The sequence below is a fragment of the Lissotriton vulgaris genome, chromosome 8, assembly GCF_964263255.1.
Source record: "Lissotriton vulgaris chromosome 8, aLisVul1.2, whole genome shotgun sequence".
NCBI lineage: Eukaryota > Metazoa > Chordata > Amphibia > Caudata > Salamandridae > Lissotriton > Lissotriton vulgaris.
In genome coordinates this window covers 528,235,065-528,249,610 of record NC_141696.1, presented here as the reverse complement: position 1 = coordinate 528,249,610, position 14,546 = coordinate 528,235,065, and the positions used below count along the sequence as shown (strand labels likewise).

The window sequence follows — 14,546 nt, the reverse complement described above, 5'->3', positions numbered from 1 at the left end:
GTTAGCTAGGCGAACACAGGGAGATAAATCCATGGAGGCTACGAGGGCCTGGGAAGCGCTAATGGTTTCAATGCAGACACCGGGATGGATTTGGGTGGCAACTCGACAGCGGGTTCACCGATGGTTTCACCTTAGAGTTCTGTGTATGTTGATCAATTGCTTAGTGTTCTTGACCGGGGTAATGCTGATCTTCACTGATTTTAATACACTACTGTTATACATAGCTGACCCATGAGTCGCACAGACTTTTTAGTTTTTGTTACAGTGCTGTAGCACGGGACACGCTGGGGACAGGGTTGGTTTGGGAGGGAGGATGGGAGGAGTTTGCTTTTTTTTATTGAATGCTTAATTGTTGCAGAAGGCCTTTCTGGAAATGAATCCATGTTGAACCATGCCCCAGCTGCATATCCCATGTTTTGAACATGTATATTGATGTATGGTACAACAATTTGTATTACTGTTCCTATATTGGAAGTGAGGAACGTATCCGGATTACTGTTTCGTGGCCATTGATGTTTCCCAAGCCACTGTGACTCATTGATATTGGTCTTAAATGAGGTTTTGTTGAAAAATCGAATAAAAAATATATTTTTTTTTAAAATGTCATATTTCAGAGATAGGGTCTACCAAAGAAAGTTATCACAGACAATGGAGTCCAGTTTAGGAATGAGATGATGGAAAGTTTCCTGTCTCGTAATGGGATTGAGCACAAATTCACTTCAGTCTATAGTCCAAATGGAAATGGCGAAGCAGAGAGGTTCAATTGTGTAATTAAGGGGACTTTGAAATTGGCAAAAGGCAAAGGATTGAATTGGATGGCCTGTATAAAAAGACAGAGTGGCTGTATCGTATCACACCCTCTGTTAATGGGTATAGCTCATATACCAGAATGAGAGGGAGAATACCTTTTATGAAGGGCAACCAAGGATAGATGGTTAAATCTAGGCTACAACAATGGCCTCCTGGCATTATGGGAGAGCATATTGTTAAAGCGCAGGGGATGTAAGAGGATTATACTGACAGGAAGAAAGGCAACAATGAAGTGGCTGTGACGAAGGGAGATGCTGTACATGTTACATTGCCAAGGAGAGTGAAGAAGGGTTAGAGCAAGTTTTCTGACCCATTAGAAATTGAAGAAGTGTTCCGGAATCCCTGTAGAGTTAGTGATGAACGAGTGTGGAACATTAGTAGAATTGTGAGATGTAAGGGAAGTGGGAAGATTTGAAATGTGGGAAGGATGGAAAGATATGGTTATAGTTGGTTGGTTGATTGTTTGGTGTTAAATGACAGGAGAAGAAGTGAGGGTGTAGAAAGAGCTTCTGGAGTGAGCGAAAATGTGGTAAGTGAAGAAAGAACTAATAAAGTGAGTGAGAAAGTGAGTGTGGAAGGTGATGAAGATAGGCGATCTAATATTAGATCTAAGAGGGAATTTAAACACCCAGCATACTTTAATGACTATGTGGCTTAAAAAATAAATAAGAAGTTTCTGAATCCTTTGTGAGTTTATTCATCTGTTTATTTTTCAGAGTTTGTGCAGTTTGTGAACTTTCTGTTATAATGTATTTTGTAATGTCTTTAACACCTTCCGAGCGTCGAACGTTCAGCGCCCAGTGCTGAACGTTCGAATAACGAATGCTGACCCATCGGCCAACGGTCGTGCGCAGCACTGGCAAGGTAGTGCTCGTGACGACCGTTGGCCGACGGCAGCACTTAAAGGGTTAAGTATTGGTCATATTCTTTGTTTATATTTGTATAAGGGAGAAGATATGTTATGTTTACTTATGTTTATTTTTTGTTTCAAAACGTTTTTTATTGATATTCATAAGGAAGAGCAGAAAGCGTACATATATCAGGACAATCATTGCAATACCGTGCAGACATTTCAATGCATCACAAAGAGAAAAATGATATCAAGAGCTCATGGGCCCCTTACTGTCCCCATCAGTGTTAACGTGGCAGGCCTAAGCTATCCGGTGTCCCCACCTTGCATTTTCATGTCTTATGGTACCAGTGGTATACAACTGCAGCAGCTGCACTTGCATCTATGACTGGCACCATAGAGCCTCAATTGTCGAGTAGTGGTGGCATGATGCAACAGGGCAAAAACACCATCTAGCAGTTTAGCACTCTTTTTTTAATTGACATGCCTAGAATGGGGTACCATGCTGTAGTGTATCCATACGCTGAAAATTACGACTAAAAGATATAGGAAGGACAGAAAAGAGAAAAAAAGAAAAGAAAAAAAGGGAAAATAAGGATGTAACCAGGATGCATAGACAAAGAGAAGGATGTGGAAAATGGGGAAGGTGGGACATGGAGTGGCGGGGGGGGGGGGTGAGGAGTGCAATGACATATCGTCCAAGTCTGTTCACACCATTGGGGACCACTACTCTAGCAATAGCCAACATTATCTCTGAGAGCCCGTGGGAAGGGGAGTCAAGGGTGACAGCATTGACCAGCGCACCATGAAGGGAGGTGTCTAAGTTTTGAGGCATACCTTGGGGCATTGTGGGACGTGACTAGCCCGTGGGGTTTCAAAAACCCTCCGGGTCAGTGGGGAGTACTGCATCGTCAAAGAGCTGTAGGGCTCGAAGTCTTGGCGGTTGCAATCTAGCATTTTCCAGGCGTCCCAAGTGATCCACCAGCAGCTTCCACAGCTTCGCGAATTTGGTTTCCCGCAGCTGGAGGCACGTCGTGAGTAGCTCCATTGCCTCCGTGTGCCACAAGCGAGTGAACCATACATTAATGGAAGGCGTTTCTGGTTTCTTCCAATATAATGCGACAGTCTGCCTTTCAGCTCCCAGCATGTGGAAACTGAGGTGCCGATCTCGGTGGGTCATTGCTCGCAGGTTTACTGGCTTAAGACCCAGAATGAGAATGAGCGGACTCTCAGGTAACGGGTATCCTAACACCTGCTTTATATGGCTAAGGACTTCTTTCCAGTACGTAGTAAGGAGAGGGCATGTCCACCAAATGTGAAAGAAATCCCTGACCGCTTGTGTACAGCGCCAACACAGGGAAGATGCATTGGGAAACATCTTTTGAAGTTGAGATGGAGTATAGTACCACTGAGTCATCACCTTGTAAGCGGATTCCTGCTGGGGGATGCCATGGAAAGTTTTTGGAAAGTCACGCCAAAGGCGTGCCCACCGGGAAGGAGTGATGTCAGCATCCGATGCGGATTGACACTGCCGTTGGTATAGATGGAGGTCCAATCGGTGCGAGTGTTGGAGGATCTGGTATATACAAGATATTAATCCCTTGGAGGAGCTAAAGGTGCACGCTAGGCGTTCAAACGGCGTAAAAGGTCGCGTAGCCACCTGCGATAGAGAAGACCCCTGTAACCGATGCCGAAGTTGAATATATTGGAACCTATCCTTCTCAGTAAGATGAAATTCTACTTTACATTAGGCAAACGTTTTAAGGTCTTCCCCAATGAATAAGTCGCGGATCGTTCTCCAGTCCTTATCTGTCCAGTTCGCAAAGTAGGGCAGGCGATATGCAGGAGGGAACTGCGGGTTGCGAGCGATTGGAGTATGCGGAGAAGGTATTGAGGCCTCTATGGACCGCCACTCTATCCCAAACCTCGAGCACCGTTTTAGTAGGTACTGCCATGTATGCGCTGCAATGACGTGCTTCCCGGGTCAACCACGCATGATCCCAGAGAGTGCGACAAGTGACCGCTCTGTCCATGTGGAACCACACTTTCTCACTTTCCCACGCGTCCATTCCGGTATAAAATGAAGGTGGGACATCCAATAGTACTCCAGCAGATTAGGGCAGGCGAGTCCCCCCTTATAGCTCGGGAGCATTAAAATTTTCCTAGAGAATCGTGGTTCCCCCCCTCCCCCATATAAATCAGTGAGCTTGCGTTGCAGCCCCTGAATCTGATGCTCTGGGGTGGGCGTCGGCAGCGTTTGGAACAGGTAAAGGATTTTCGGCAAGATAGACATTTTGACCGTATTGAGGCGTTCAAACCAAGAGAGTGGCAGAGCTTTCCACACCCGCAGATCAGTGATGACTGAGTTTTTATATTCTTGCCAATTGGCTTGGGTCCAGGTAGCTAGATCTGGCGTTAAATTAAGGCTGAGGTAGCGTACAGAACTGGTAGCCCATTGATAGGGGACGAGAGTTTGCAGGGTCGCAATCTCATCAACCGGAGTCGTGAGGTTAAGGGCCCAAGATTTTGTGTGGTTAATTTTAAGCCCCGGAGCTTGCTCATAGAGCTGGAGCAAAGTATGTACTGCTGAAAACGAGTGCAGAGGATCAGCCAGGGTAAGGAGTAGATCATCCGCAAAGAGGGCATTTTTATGCTCAATACCCATAAGTGCAATGCCACGGATGTTAGATGACGCGCGCACCATAATAGCAAGTGGCTCCACTACCAGGGCAAACAATAGGGGCGACAAGGGGCAGCCCTGCCCTGAGAATAGAGATGGGCTGCGTAAGTTGGCCATTAACACGCACCCTAGTGAGGGGAGAACTGTAAGGGGCCATGATGCGTGCTATCATGCGCGGCCCTAGACCTGCTTTTTGCAAGACAGAGCGAAGGAACCCCCAGTCCACCTGGTCAAACGCCTTTTTGGCGTCTAGCGAGAGTAGGCAGGCCGGAATCCCCCAATGGCACGCCTTCCCTACAAGGTGCGCCACTCACAGCACGTTATCTGCTCCTTGGCGTTGTTGGATAAAGCTTACTTGATCTGGTCCGACGAGGTTGGGTAAGTGCACGCCAAGCCGTTTAGCCAGAATTTTAGTGTATAATTTAAGATCTGTATTTAACAACGCAATGGGGCGAAAAGAAGAATAGAGTGTGTGATCTTTCCCAGGCTTCGGAATGAGGGCTATTTCCTCCATCGCCATATCAGGGGACGGTCTGACAGTGTCTGAGAAAGAGTTACAAAGGCACAGCAGGTACGTTTGGAGATGCGGCAAGTACGTCTGGTAGAACAGGACTGGAAGCCCATCAGGGCCCGGCGGTTTACCCAGTGGAAGGTCCTTGAGGGCACCGGCTAGCTCCTCCAGAGTGATTGGTTCCTCTAGAAGCTTGGAGTGGTCATCTCCCAAAGAATCCCAATCGCAAGCGTCCAAAGCGGCGGATATCAGATCTGGGGCAGGCAAATCTCAAGCGTAAAGTGATGCATAGTAGTCTTAAAACGGTTGAAGCTTATCAGCTTCCTTGGAGGCCCATGATCCATCTCCTAACTTTAGTTTCGCAATCTGAGCTTTAGCTGCCCTCGCTCGCAGGCGACGTGTCAAGACCGTTCCTACTCTTTCCCCACCTTCATAGTAGCACTGACATAGCGCAAGCTAGGCGCGTTCCGCCTTATTTGTTCTGTAAGCCCTAAGCTGACCTCTGAGGACCGCCAGGCGTCGCTTGTGACTCACTAGGGGCCATTCCTGATCCAATTTCTCCAAAGTTTTGATTTCAAGCGCAAGTTTAGCCTCATACAGGTGAGCATCTCGCGCCCTCGCAATGTCAAGAGACGTAAGGACACCTCTTACCATGGCTTTAAACGAGTCCCACAAAACAGGAAGAGGCGTTTCAGGGAGGTCATTAGTTTCAAAGTAAGATAAGATATGATGACTGATTGGATTTTTTCCCTATCTACTGGGTCCCTAAGAATATCGGGCGGAAACCGCCATCTCGTAGGCCGCTTGGGGTGTGTAAAGCGTTCGTGGAGGAGTAGTTCCACGTGCGCATGGTCGGAGATTGATATATCTGAGATGTCGGCAGAAAGGGTGTCCCCAACCAGGGAGTGGGACACGAAGAGGAAATCAATGTGAGAGTAAGAGCGGTGTGCATGAGAGTAGTAACCGTGACTATCAGGCGAGTGATAACGACAGACATCTATAAGGTTCAAAGCAGTGAGAGATTTTTTCGTTGCCGCCAACATCGCACCCAAAGGCACACCCGCTGCGATCCAGCTCCGCATCCCAAACCAAGTTTAAGCCTCCCCCACTATGAGGTCCGTATTCACCAGCCCTACCTGCTCACGGAGAATCCCGCACAAAAAAAGTGTCTTGGCCCTGGTTTGGTGCGTACACATTGCCGAGAGTGAGTGTGCGATGCCCCCTCCTGACCTCCACTTTAAGAAATCTGCCCTCAGAGTCCCAGACTACTGTAGTATCACACTGTGGTATGCCCGCCCTACAGAGAATGGCAACGCCCTCTGTCTTGGTGACTGCTGAGGAACAAAACTGGTGTAGAAAGCTTGTGTGTGACATGAGCTTGACATCACGCCTGAGGAGGTGGGGCTCTTGTAGGAAAATGATGTCTGGGTTCTGCAACAATAAGTAGCGCCATATTTGGTGGCGTTTATTGGGGGAATTAAGCCCTTTCACATTGAGGGAAAGGACCTTCAAACAGGGTACAGAGGTCATAGTCAGCTACTGTCGGGTAGTGTTGATGTGTCAAGCAAACGTTCCCTAGATCTAGTTGATCCCTGGCGGACCCCCCTAGTGGTCAGGGGTCCCCCCCACCAAGGGGATGGGTAGGGAGAGGGAGGAGGAGGGAAGGATAGATAAAAGGAAAACAATGAAGAAACTGTAATGGCCAACAGTATCCTAATCCAGTCAAGGGAGTAGCCAGGCACTCCGGCACAGGCTGTCCTAGAGATGTCACTCTCCCAGGAATAGGAGTGGGGGTCGGTCATCACACTGCAAAGTAGATCAAGAAGTCTGGGACGCAGCCCCAGGCCGCCACCAACATGGCGTACATCAGATGTCCAATAAAGCACCTTCTGGAGGAAAGCAAGAAAAGCAGAAAGGGGACGCTGCAGTGATTCATTGGTGGGTTGAAGCCTGATTGTAGGTGTAGGGGAGTCGTGTAGCCTGATGACTGGAGACAGAGCAATTCGATTAGATGCGGCCACCTGCAAGCCTGTAAGTGATGAGTCTCCGTCGGGGCAACCTGTGTGGCGTTCGTTTGCGGAGGACCGTCCGACACGGCGCTCATGGTCCACTGCGGTCCCAGCTAAAGTCAATCATGACAAAGTCAGGGGGCCTCCCCGAGACAAGCAACAGGAAAGCAATGCATCAACACAGACTGCCGGGAGATACTCGGTGTCAGAAGCTCGTGAGCCTGTGGGAGGTACTGCGCCTAGCGGAAGGCAGAGACGCAGGGGCACAACCTGCTTTCCCGGGGCTGGTTGACTGCAGATTTTGTCAGAGGGATGGTTGGCAAGGCACATGTCAGTCTACTGAGGTCCCGGCTTAGATCAGACCCTTGGAAGTGGTTGGGCAGGGCATGACAGAGAGGTCTCCAGAGAGCTGGACAATCAATGATGGGGGGAGACACTCGCAGGGCGAATAGTATATCCTTCAAGGTGGTCAGTGATTACAGAGTTCAGTTACTTATTAGCAGCCGTTTGCCAGGCAATTTGCCCCCTTCTAGGGATTTGATATGTTGGATTATGTCCTGCTTCTCTTGGGAGCATCTGCTGCGTTCCCTGGAGGAGGGATGTCAAGGATGACGCACCAGGTTCCATTGTGGCTTTAGTGGGACTTGGGCCTTCGCAGGTGCACGAGATGGGCTAGCCAGGGGGAGTCAGGGATCTGAAGTAGTTGGGCCGCTTCTCTGTATGATCTCAGCACTCACCGCTTGGAGTCTCACTGTAATATGAGAGTGAAAGTATGCCCCCATTGGTAGCAGATGTTAAGCTCCGGGAGCTTATCAGTGATGGGTCTAAAGTCTCTACGGCATCGAAGTGTCGTGGGGGCTAGGTCTTGATACAGCTGGATAGGCGTCCCATTAAGCCGGATCTCAAGCTGCCTTGAGAATACCTTCGTTCTCGGTGAAGAAATGGACCCAAGTCAGAATGTCAGGGACTAGGCCAGGCCTCCCCACAGGTCCAGTCACTCTATGTGCAGGGTCCAAGGCAGGCGATGGGGCCTCGTCATCTCCCCTGATGTCACGAAGCAGATCCACCACAAATGTCATTATATCTGCACCTTTCATGCGCCAACCGGGAACCCCCTTATGCGTATGTTGTTACGGCACCCCCTATTTTTCAAATGTTCCTGTTTAATTTGTAGCTCGACGTGCTGTTCCTCTAAGGTGGCCAGCTGCTGCCATAAGTGCTCCTTGTCCTCCGTGCGAGTGTCCAGGGTTCTTTCAAGTCATCTACTCGGTCTCCCAGCTCCCCCACATCCTTTTGGAGGTCTTTGACACAGGCTTGAACCTCATTGCATAGGGACCCGATTTCAGATTTGAGTTCCTTCATAAAGAGCGTCATGAATGCTTGTGTGACTGGCTCGGAAGGGTACCCAGTTGCTGTCATCTCAGCCAAGGCGGGAGCTGACCCCGGCATTGTCTCCTGCAGTTGTGCTGGCAGCCTCCTTGGGGGTTGCTGAGTGGTCCTTCCCGAACCATGACCGAGTCAAAGTCGCGTAGAAGTGATGTCATGACACCTTGGCCCTCACGGGAAGCACCACCCTGTTAGGAACTGCCGCCGTAGGATTATAGCTGCACGCCCAGTCTCAATACCCAGGTGCCAGCCAGCATGCAAGAAAAGCAAGGATCAAGCCCAATAGGGCATCAGCAAGTGGCGTCGTTCCCAAGGACCCTGGGGCATGGATGTGCTCCGGGGGACAGGCGGCCATCAACGGTGCAGGAGTTCGGCGGCCTTGTGACAAGATCACTGTCCAAAAGGCCACTAGGGAGAAGCAGCCCCACTCAGCAGAAGCAAAACTTTAAGCAGATCGCAGGGCCACCAGGTTACAGATCAGCGCCTTAAATTGACATGGGGCCAGCATTTGTAGTGTAGCTGTGTAGGAGCTAGGGCAGCAGCAGCAACAGAGTGATATGCCCCAAGTAACCACAGGGATCAGGAGTGGCATTTGTTCCAGTGACTGGCCCTCTAACCCCAGGCCCCTCAAAGGTTAGGAAAAGAGAGCGTTGGCTGTGGTGTTACGGCCCCTCCCCTGTGCACCAGCACAATTCAGGAGCACGGGTGGGGACGTCCAGCCCCAGCGGGGACCGTATGAGGCAGCTAAGGGCAGAGGTCTCGATGGCCGGACTCCCCAGCAGCAGGGCCCAACTCGCGCAGAGGGGCAGGAGTGCCACCGCTGGGGCACAGCTCTAAACCAAGGGTAACAGCGGGAGTGCAGGAAAGTCAGGCCGCTCAGAACGCAGTATTGTACCCCCCGTGGTGGCGAGGGCAACCCCCACCTCCTCACCTGCGCAGGACCCGTTCTCCGGGGCCCCGCAGCCTCCAGCCAGTCACCGATGTCCGGGAGAGATTGCAGCCGCACTCCGGCCGCAAAATGGTGGGCTCCCTCCTCTCTCCACAGCTCTCAGCAGTTCAGACAGCACGGGCGATGGGCGCCCATGAGGCAATCAGGGTAGAGGTGGTCTGGGCCCCTACAGCATCCGCTCTCCGTCCAGTGTTGCAAAGGCCCCCAGGGGTCGCAGTATGTCTCTAAGTGCCTCCGACCTCCCTGGAACACAGCGTTGGGGGTGAAGTGCGGAGAGGGTAGACTCCAAAATGGCTGTTGCGGTAGGGCCAGACACCACAGTATGGGGCCCGAGCAGCATCGATGGTGGGCACCTCGCCCGCGGCAGGGCCTCAATCTCCCCGCTCCCAGGTCCTCCCTTCCCCAAGAGGGGAGCAGCCAAGCCCCTCACGGCAGCCGGTCCGCCGGTGCTCTGAAAATGTCCCCCAGGGAGTCGCAGCAGTCCTCCGGGGCCTCAAGTCAGCAGAAGCGGGGAGTGCACAACCACACAGCGTCCAGGCCCCAAGGTTCCGAGCACACCATCCAACGCCTCTCCTCACCTTCCAGATCGCCGCTTTCCACAGCCCAGGCAGCCAATCGGGTGTCTCCCGCAGAGTCCCCTGAAGAACCGCCAATGAGCCAGTGTGCCCTCAGGCTCTACCCGAGCCCCCCAGGGGTCTCAGAAGGTCTCCAAGTCCCGCCGACCTTCAAGGGGGAGACTGGAGCTGTAGCGCGCGTCCAGGCAGCAAAAATGGTGGCCGCGTTGTTTGTTCGCTCTCTGACCTCTCACGTCTTTCTGCCCGATTCCTCTCGGACTCAGTGTGGGGCAGCTGCGAGTCCCGCAGGAGCGGATCCATCTTTTAACCCCCCGTAAACCACCGGGGAGTCGCAGCAAACCTCGGGCACCTCCAGTCCTCAGAGGCAGGGCACGCTCGGCCGAGCAGGCTCCGGGTGCCTAAATGGCGGACACCTCTCTTCCTTGCCGGAGAGCTCAAGTCAGGTCGGCTGCAGGGCAGCAGATTATCCCACTGTGCCGGGCAACTGCTGGAGCTTGTGTAGGCACTCCCGGTACGCCGAAGAACACCCAATGTCCCCAGGCCTCACAAAGAGGGGCAGGTGCCGCGCTGGGCCCGGGTGACCAAAATGGCGGGCTCACCGATCTTCCCCAGGCCTCTTCTCGCGGATCGCCGAGATCTTCACCCCTGAGCACTTTGCAAGCCCAGGAAGGGGAGTGCCAACCACTCTGCAGTCACAGTCCTCCATCCAGGGCCACTTTCAGTGTGAAGGTAAGGCTAAAGATCGCTAATTTTAGTGGCGGCGGCCCGAGGCTCTCACAGCGTGCGTCTCATTCCATGTGTAGCGAGACCACACCTCCTTAAGTTTATTTTTGATCTACACACTGTGCACGGTAAGTACGAGTGCCAGCGCATTGTTGTTCTGATTGGAACAAGGGAACGCTATGTTGTAAAAGGAGTTGGTCAGTTACAGCTGATTGCACTGCTAGTAAAGGCGGGTTGTCCTTTTCTCCTGCATATGCTTAATAAAGAAGATTAACTAATTTGTAGTCTCTGTGTCATTTATGCACAACACAGTGTTGCACGAAAAGGCAAAAGGGCTGGCTTCAGACATTGACTTTTTCTGGTTTAACACATGCAATCTACATTGGTAACAACTCATGGTGGCTCCTGGACATGCATGTTATTTGACTTAGTGATTTTGCATTGAAGTGTTACAGGTTCTTTCAAAATGTTATTGTGTTCCATACAGGAAGCATGCTCTGTTGGAATTGAGGCTGCAATCAAACCCACAGACCATTTGATAACCTCCTACCGGTGTCACGCGTATACCTACACTCGTGGAGTGCCCGTTAAGGAGATCCTAGCTGAGCTTACAGGTTTGTGCCAAAAAAAGGGGAGAGAACAAAATGAATGAATGTGAAAATATGTGTATAAGTTTACTCTTCGGGTTAAAGCTGCATTATTGTGCCATCTGTTCTAAATCAAGTGCTTTTTTACGACATGGGAGACCAAGCAACGCAAAGCTCTGTGCCAACAGGCCTGCCTGCAGAGAGAATTGCATGGTACTTACATTGTAGTACATGGTAGTTAAGTGCCTCTTTTTTTGTTTTGAGCAGAAATTGTATGTGAGCTATGTTTTAGATGACATATATAATGATAGCATTGCATGGTAGTTACATTTTTAGTAAGTGCCTCTTTTTTTGTTTTCGGCAGAAATTGTATTTGAGTATGATTTTAGTTACATATATATTGATAGAATGTCGAAGAGAGGCTTCACAACGCTACATGTCTGGTATAATAGACTGAAACAAAAAAGACAGTAAGAGTGGGTTTTGAAAGAATGCTGTTGATGGGCCACAGAAAGAATAAGAAACGTAAGTAGTGGAAGGTTTTAAGCATCTAAGATCAAAGTGTATTGAGAGCCTTGAAGGTGTCATTGGTAGTTAAAGCTGTTTGTAGAAGTGACAACTTCAAACATGATAGAAAGACAACACTATGCCACATGTGCCAGTCTGTGTCTTACAGGTGTTCTGTGCTCTCATTGATTGATGGTGAACTCTTCTTATGTGAAAATGGCTTTGTGAGTGAGTAGTGCCTTTTTGGAGTCTTCTGGGCTACAGTGAACCGCATCCCCATGTGCCTTTCTGTTTCTAAGCAGATATCAGCAGCATCTAGGATCCAGGTGACAAAGATCTAGTTGGAATGTTGAATGGTCGCATTGGTTGATGGTAAACCACCCTTGTTTACAAGAGGTTGTGATAGTGAGAGATGCTGTTTTCGGGTCACACAAGACTATGCATACATTATAAAGATCGCAATGAAGTATACAAAACAGTGATGGATGGAATGGTATGTAAAACCTGATGGATGGAATGCTCTCCAATGGCACAGTGTGTATGGGACCCAGCTATGGGCATAACCATCCCACTTAGAGCCTTGCAGTGAAGTGTACAAAAAAAGTGGTTGGTGGAAGGCAAGCATTTTATTCATCACTTTTTTGTACACTTCAGTGCGAGCATTCCATGCATCACTTTTTTGTATTCTTCAGTGAAACACGCTAAGTGGGACGGGATCGATATCCATAGATGTGGGTCCTGTGCACACTGTGCCATTGGAACTAAGCTAAGTTAAGCTAACTAAGCTATACCCGACTGATGAGCCCTAATAAGAATGAAACCAGTCCTGGATTGCTTGTGTTCAGGCTCAGGGAGGACTCTGTCTAGTAGCTCTAGCTGGAGCTAGGTCAAGACTGATTTGCATACGGATGGGTCAAAACTGAGGTGGCATGGTGTGCAAAACAACGTTGGACTGGCATGCAGTCTGTTAGACTTGGCCCTTCCTACAGGGTCATCCCCAAATGTCTTGCCTCTCCACTACACTTTTTTGTTAAATTCATTTTTGTTCCCCTTAGACCTCTGTGCATTTTACCACTGCTAACCCGTGCTAAAGTGCTTTTGTTCTTGCCTTTAAACATGGTAGAATTGGTTTACACCTGTTTGGCATATTTAATTTACTTATAAGTCCCTTGTACAGTGGTCTATCAAATACCCAGGGCTAATAAATGAAATTCTACCAGTGGGCCTGCAGCACTTATTATGTCACCCACCTTAGTAGCATCCTCAAACGTCTCAGACCTTTCACTGCAGCCTGGAAACACTTTTAAAATGCCATGTTGACTTGGCCTAAGTCCCCCTTGCCAAGCCCTAAATTTGCATTTTGCTACATTTAAGTCACCTGACCTAGGTAACCCAATATGGCAGGGTGCTGTGTAATTAAAAGGTTGGACAAGTTCTTGTACGTTTTATATGTCCTGGGTGTGAAAAACTCCTACATTTCTTTTTTATTACAGTGAGGCCTATCCTATCCCTCCCAAAGGATACATTGGGGATTCCTTATTACATTTAATAAGCAGCAATTTCCAATTGGGAGAAGGTAGCTTTATCATGATTGGTGTCTTCAAATTGTAATGAAAAACCCTATCTAATGGTAAAGCCAGGTTTTGATTACAATTTTGAAAATACCACTTTTAGAAAGTTGGTATTATTCTGCCCTTACCCCTTTCGTGCCTGAAGCCTGTCTTAGGTCATATGACTCGGTGTAACTGACAGTTAGACTTTGTGAATTCCTCCCAGACAGTCACCCAAGAGAGAGATGAGGTCTGTCTTAATGGGCCATCTACTGGCAAGATGAGGGGCGGAGCTCAGCACAACCCAGATGCAATTGAATTGGGAGAGCTCTGCCCTCACACACAGGACATATCACCTCCATGTTGTCACTGATGCCAGCTTGAAGCCAGGGCAGGGGAAAATTCCATCACTTCAAAGCTACTGTCTAAAAGCTTCTCCCACCTTCAAGAAGGAGGGCACAAGGGTATAAAAAGGGGACCTCAGCCACCAACTCTTCATTAAATGTCTGGACCTGTGGATACTCTACCAGGAAGGACTGCTGTGATGCTGAAAGGACTGCTACTCTGCTGGACATTTGACCTGTTCCTGCCTTGCTGAATTGCTGCCTTTCTGCCCTGCTGCCCTTTTGCCTGGGGAAGAAGCACTGGACCTGCAATATCATCTTGACACTAGGACAACCAGAGCGACTCCAAGGGCTAGTCTGCTGGCCTCCTTATCCAAGCCTCTGGGACATAAAACGCTCCCCAATATCCTGCGCCAGCACCTGGACCTGGCTGAAGAAAATTTCTGGCCCCCAAGTGGTGTCCCTTTGGTCCTGGACACTTGGTGTGGCCCCAGAGAACTGTATTGAAGTTTTGGACTCTTTGCACTGCCATTCAATGCAAAACTCTGGCAGCCACCTCTTCACTCTACAACATCGATCGCTCCAGCAACGCCCGATCGCGATACCTGGCCTCCTATTCAAGTTTCTGGGGCAGTCGCCCATGATGCTTTCCCTGATCCTAATTTTTTTTTGTTCAAATCTGTTTTTATTTTCATTTTACTTGGCATTACATTTTGATAAGAGGCAACGTGTCACATTAAGAGCCGTCTGTACAGTACTCCGTCTGTTCATGTTATAAATATATCAGTCAACTGGAGTGCTAAACAGGATACACATTACTACACCTCGTAGGTGTGAAGTCGAGGTTAGCCCTCCCAGTCAGTCCACTTTTCGGAGGACAAAAGGTGCAGTACAGAAATTGCATGGTCCCATTAGTGTGTGTTACAGAGCTCTTCCCAATTTTACAACAGATACAATTGAACAGATGTTGTGTTCAAACATTCACAACTAAAGTAACCTTGGCAGCATTAACCGATGTCCGTGCAATCATCTCTTCCCATGCCCCCACCCCCGCCCCCGACATCC

At 49.4% G+C, this 14,546-nt stretch overlaps 1 protein-coding gene across 1 annotated transcript in view; it reads left to right on the top strand.

Moving 5' to 3' along the window:
- The window catches only part of LOC147697254 (pyruvate dehydrogenase E1 component subunit alpha, somatic form, mitochondrial-like), a 369,725-nt gene that overhangs the window by 146,353 nt on the left and 208,826 nt on the right, over positions 1–14,546 (top strand). Inside the window, exon 2 of the mRNA XM_086933319.1 lies at positions 10,981–11,107. Coding sequence (XP_086789445.1) covers positions 10,981–11,107 — 127 coding nt within the window. The remainder of the gene's footprint in view (positions 1–10,980; positions 11,108–14,546) is intronic.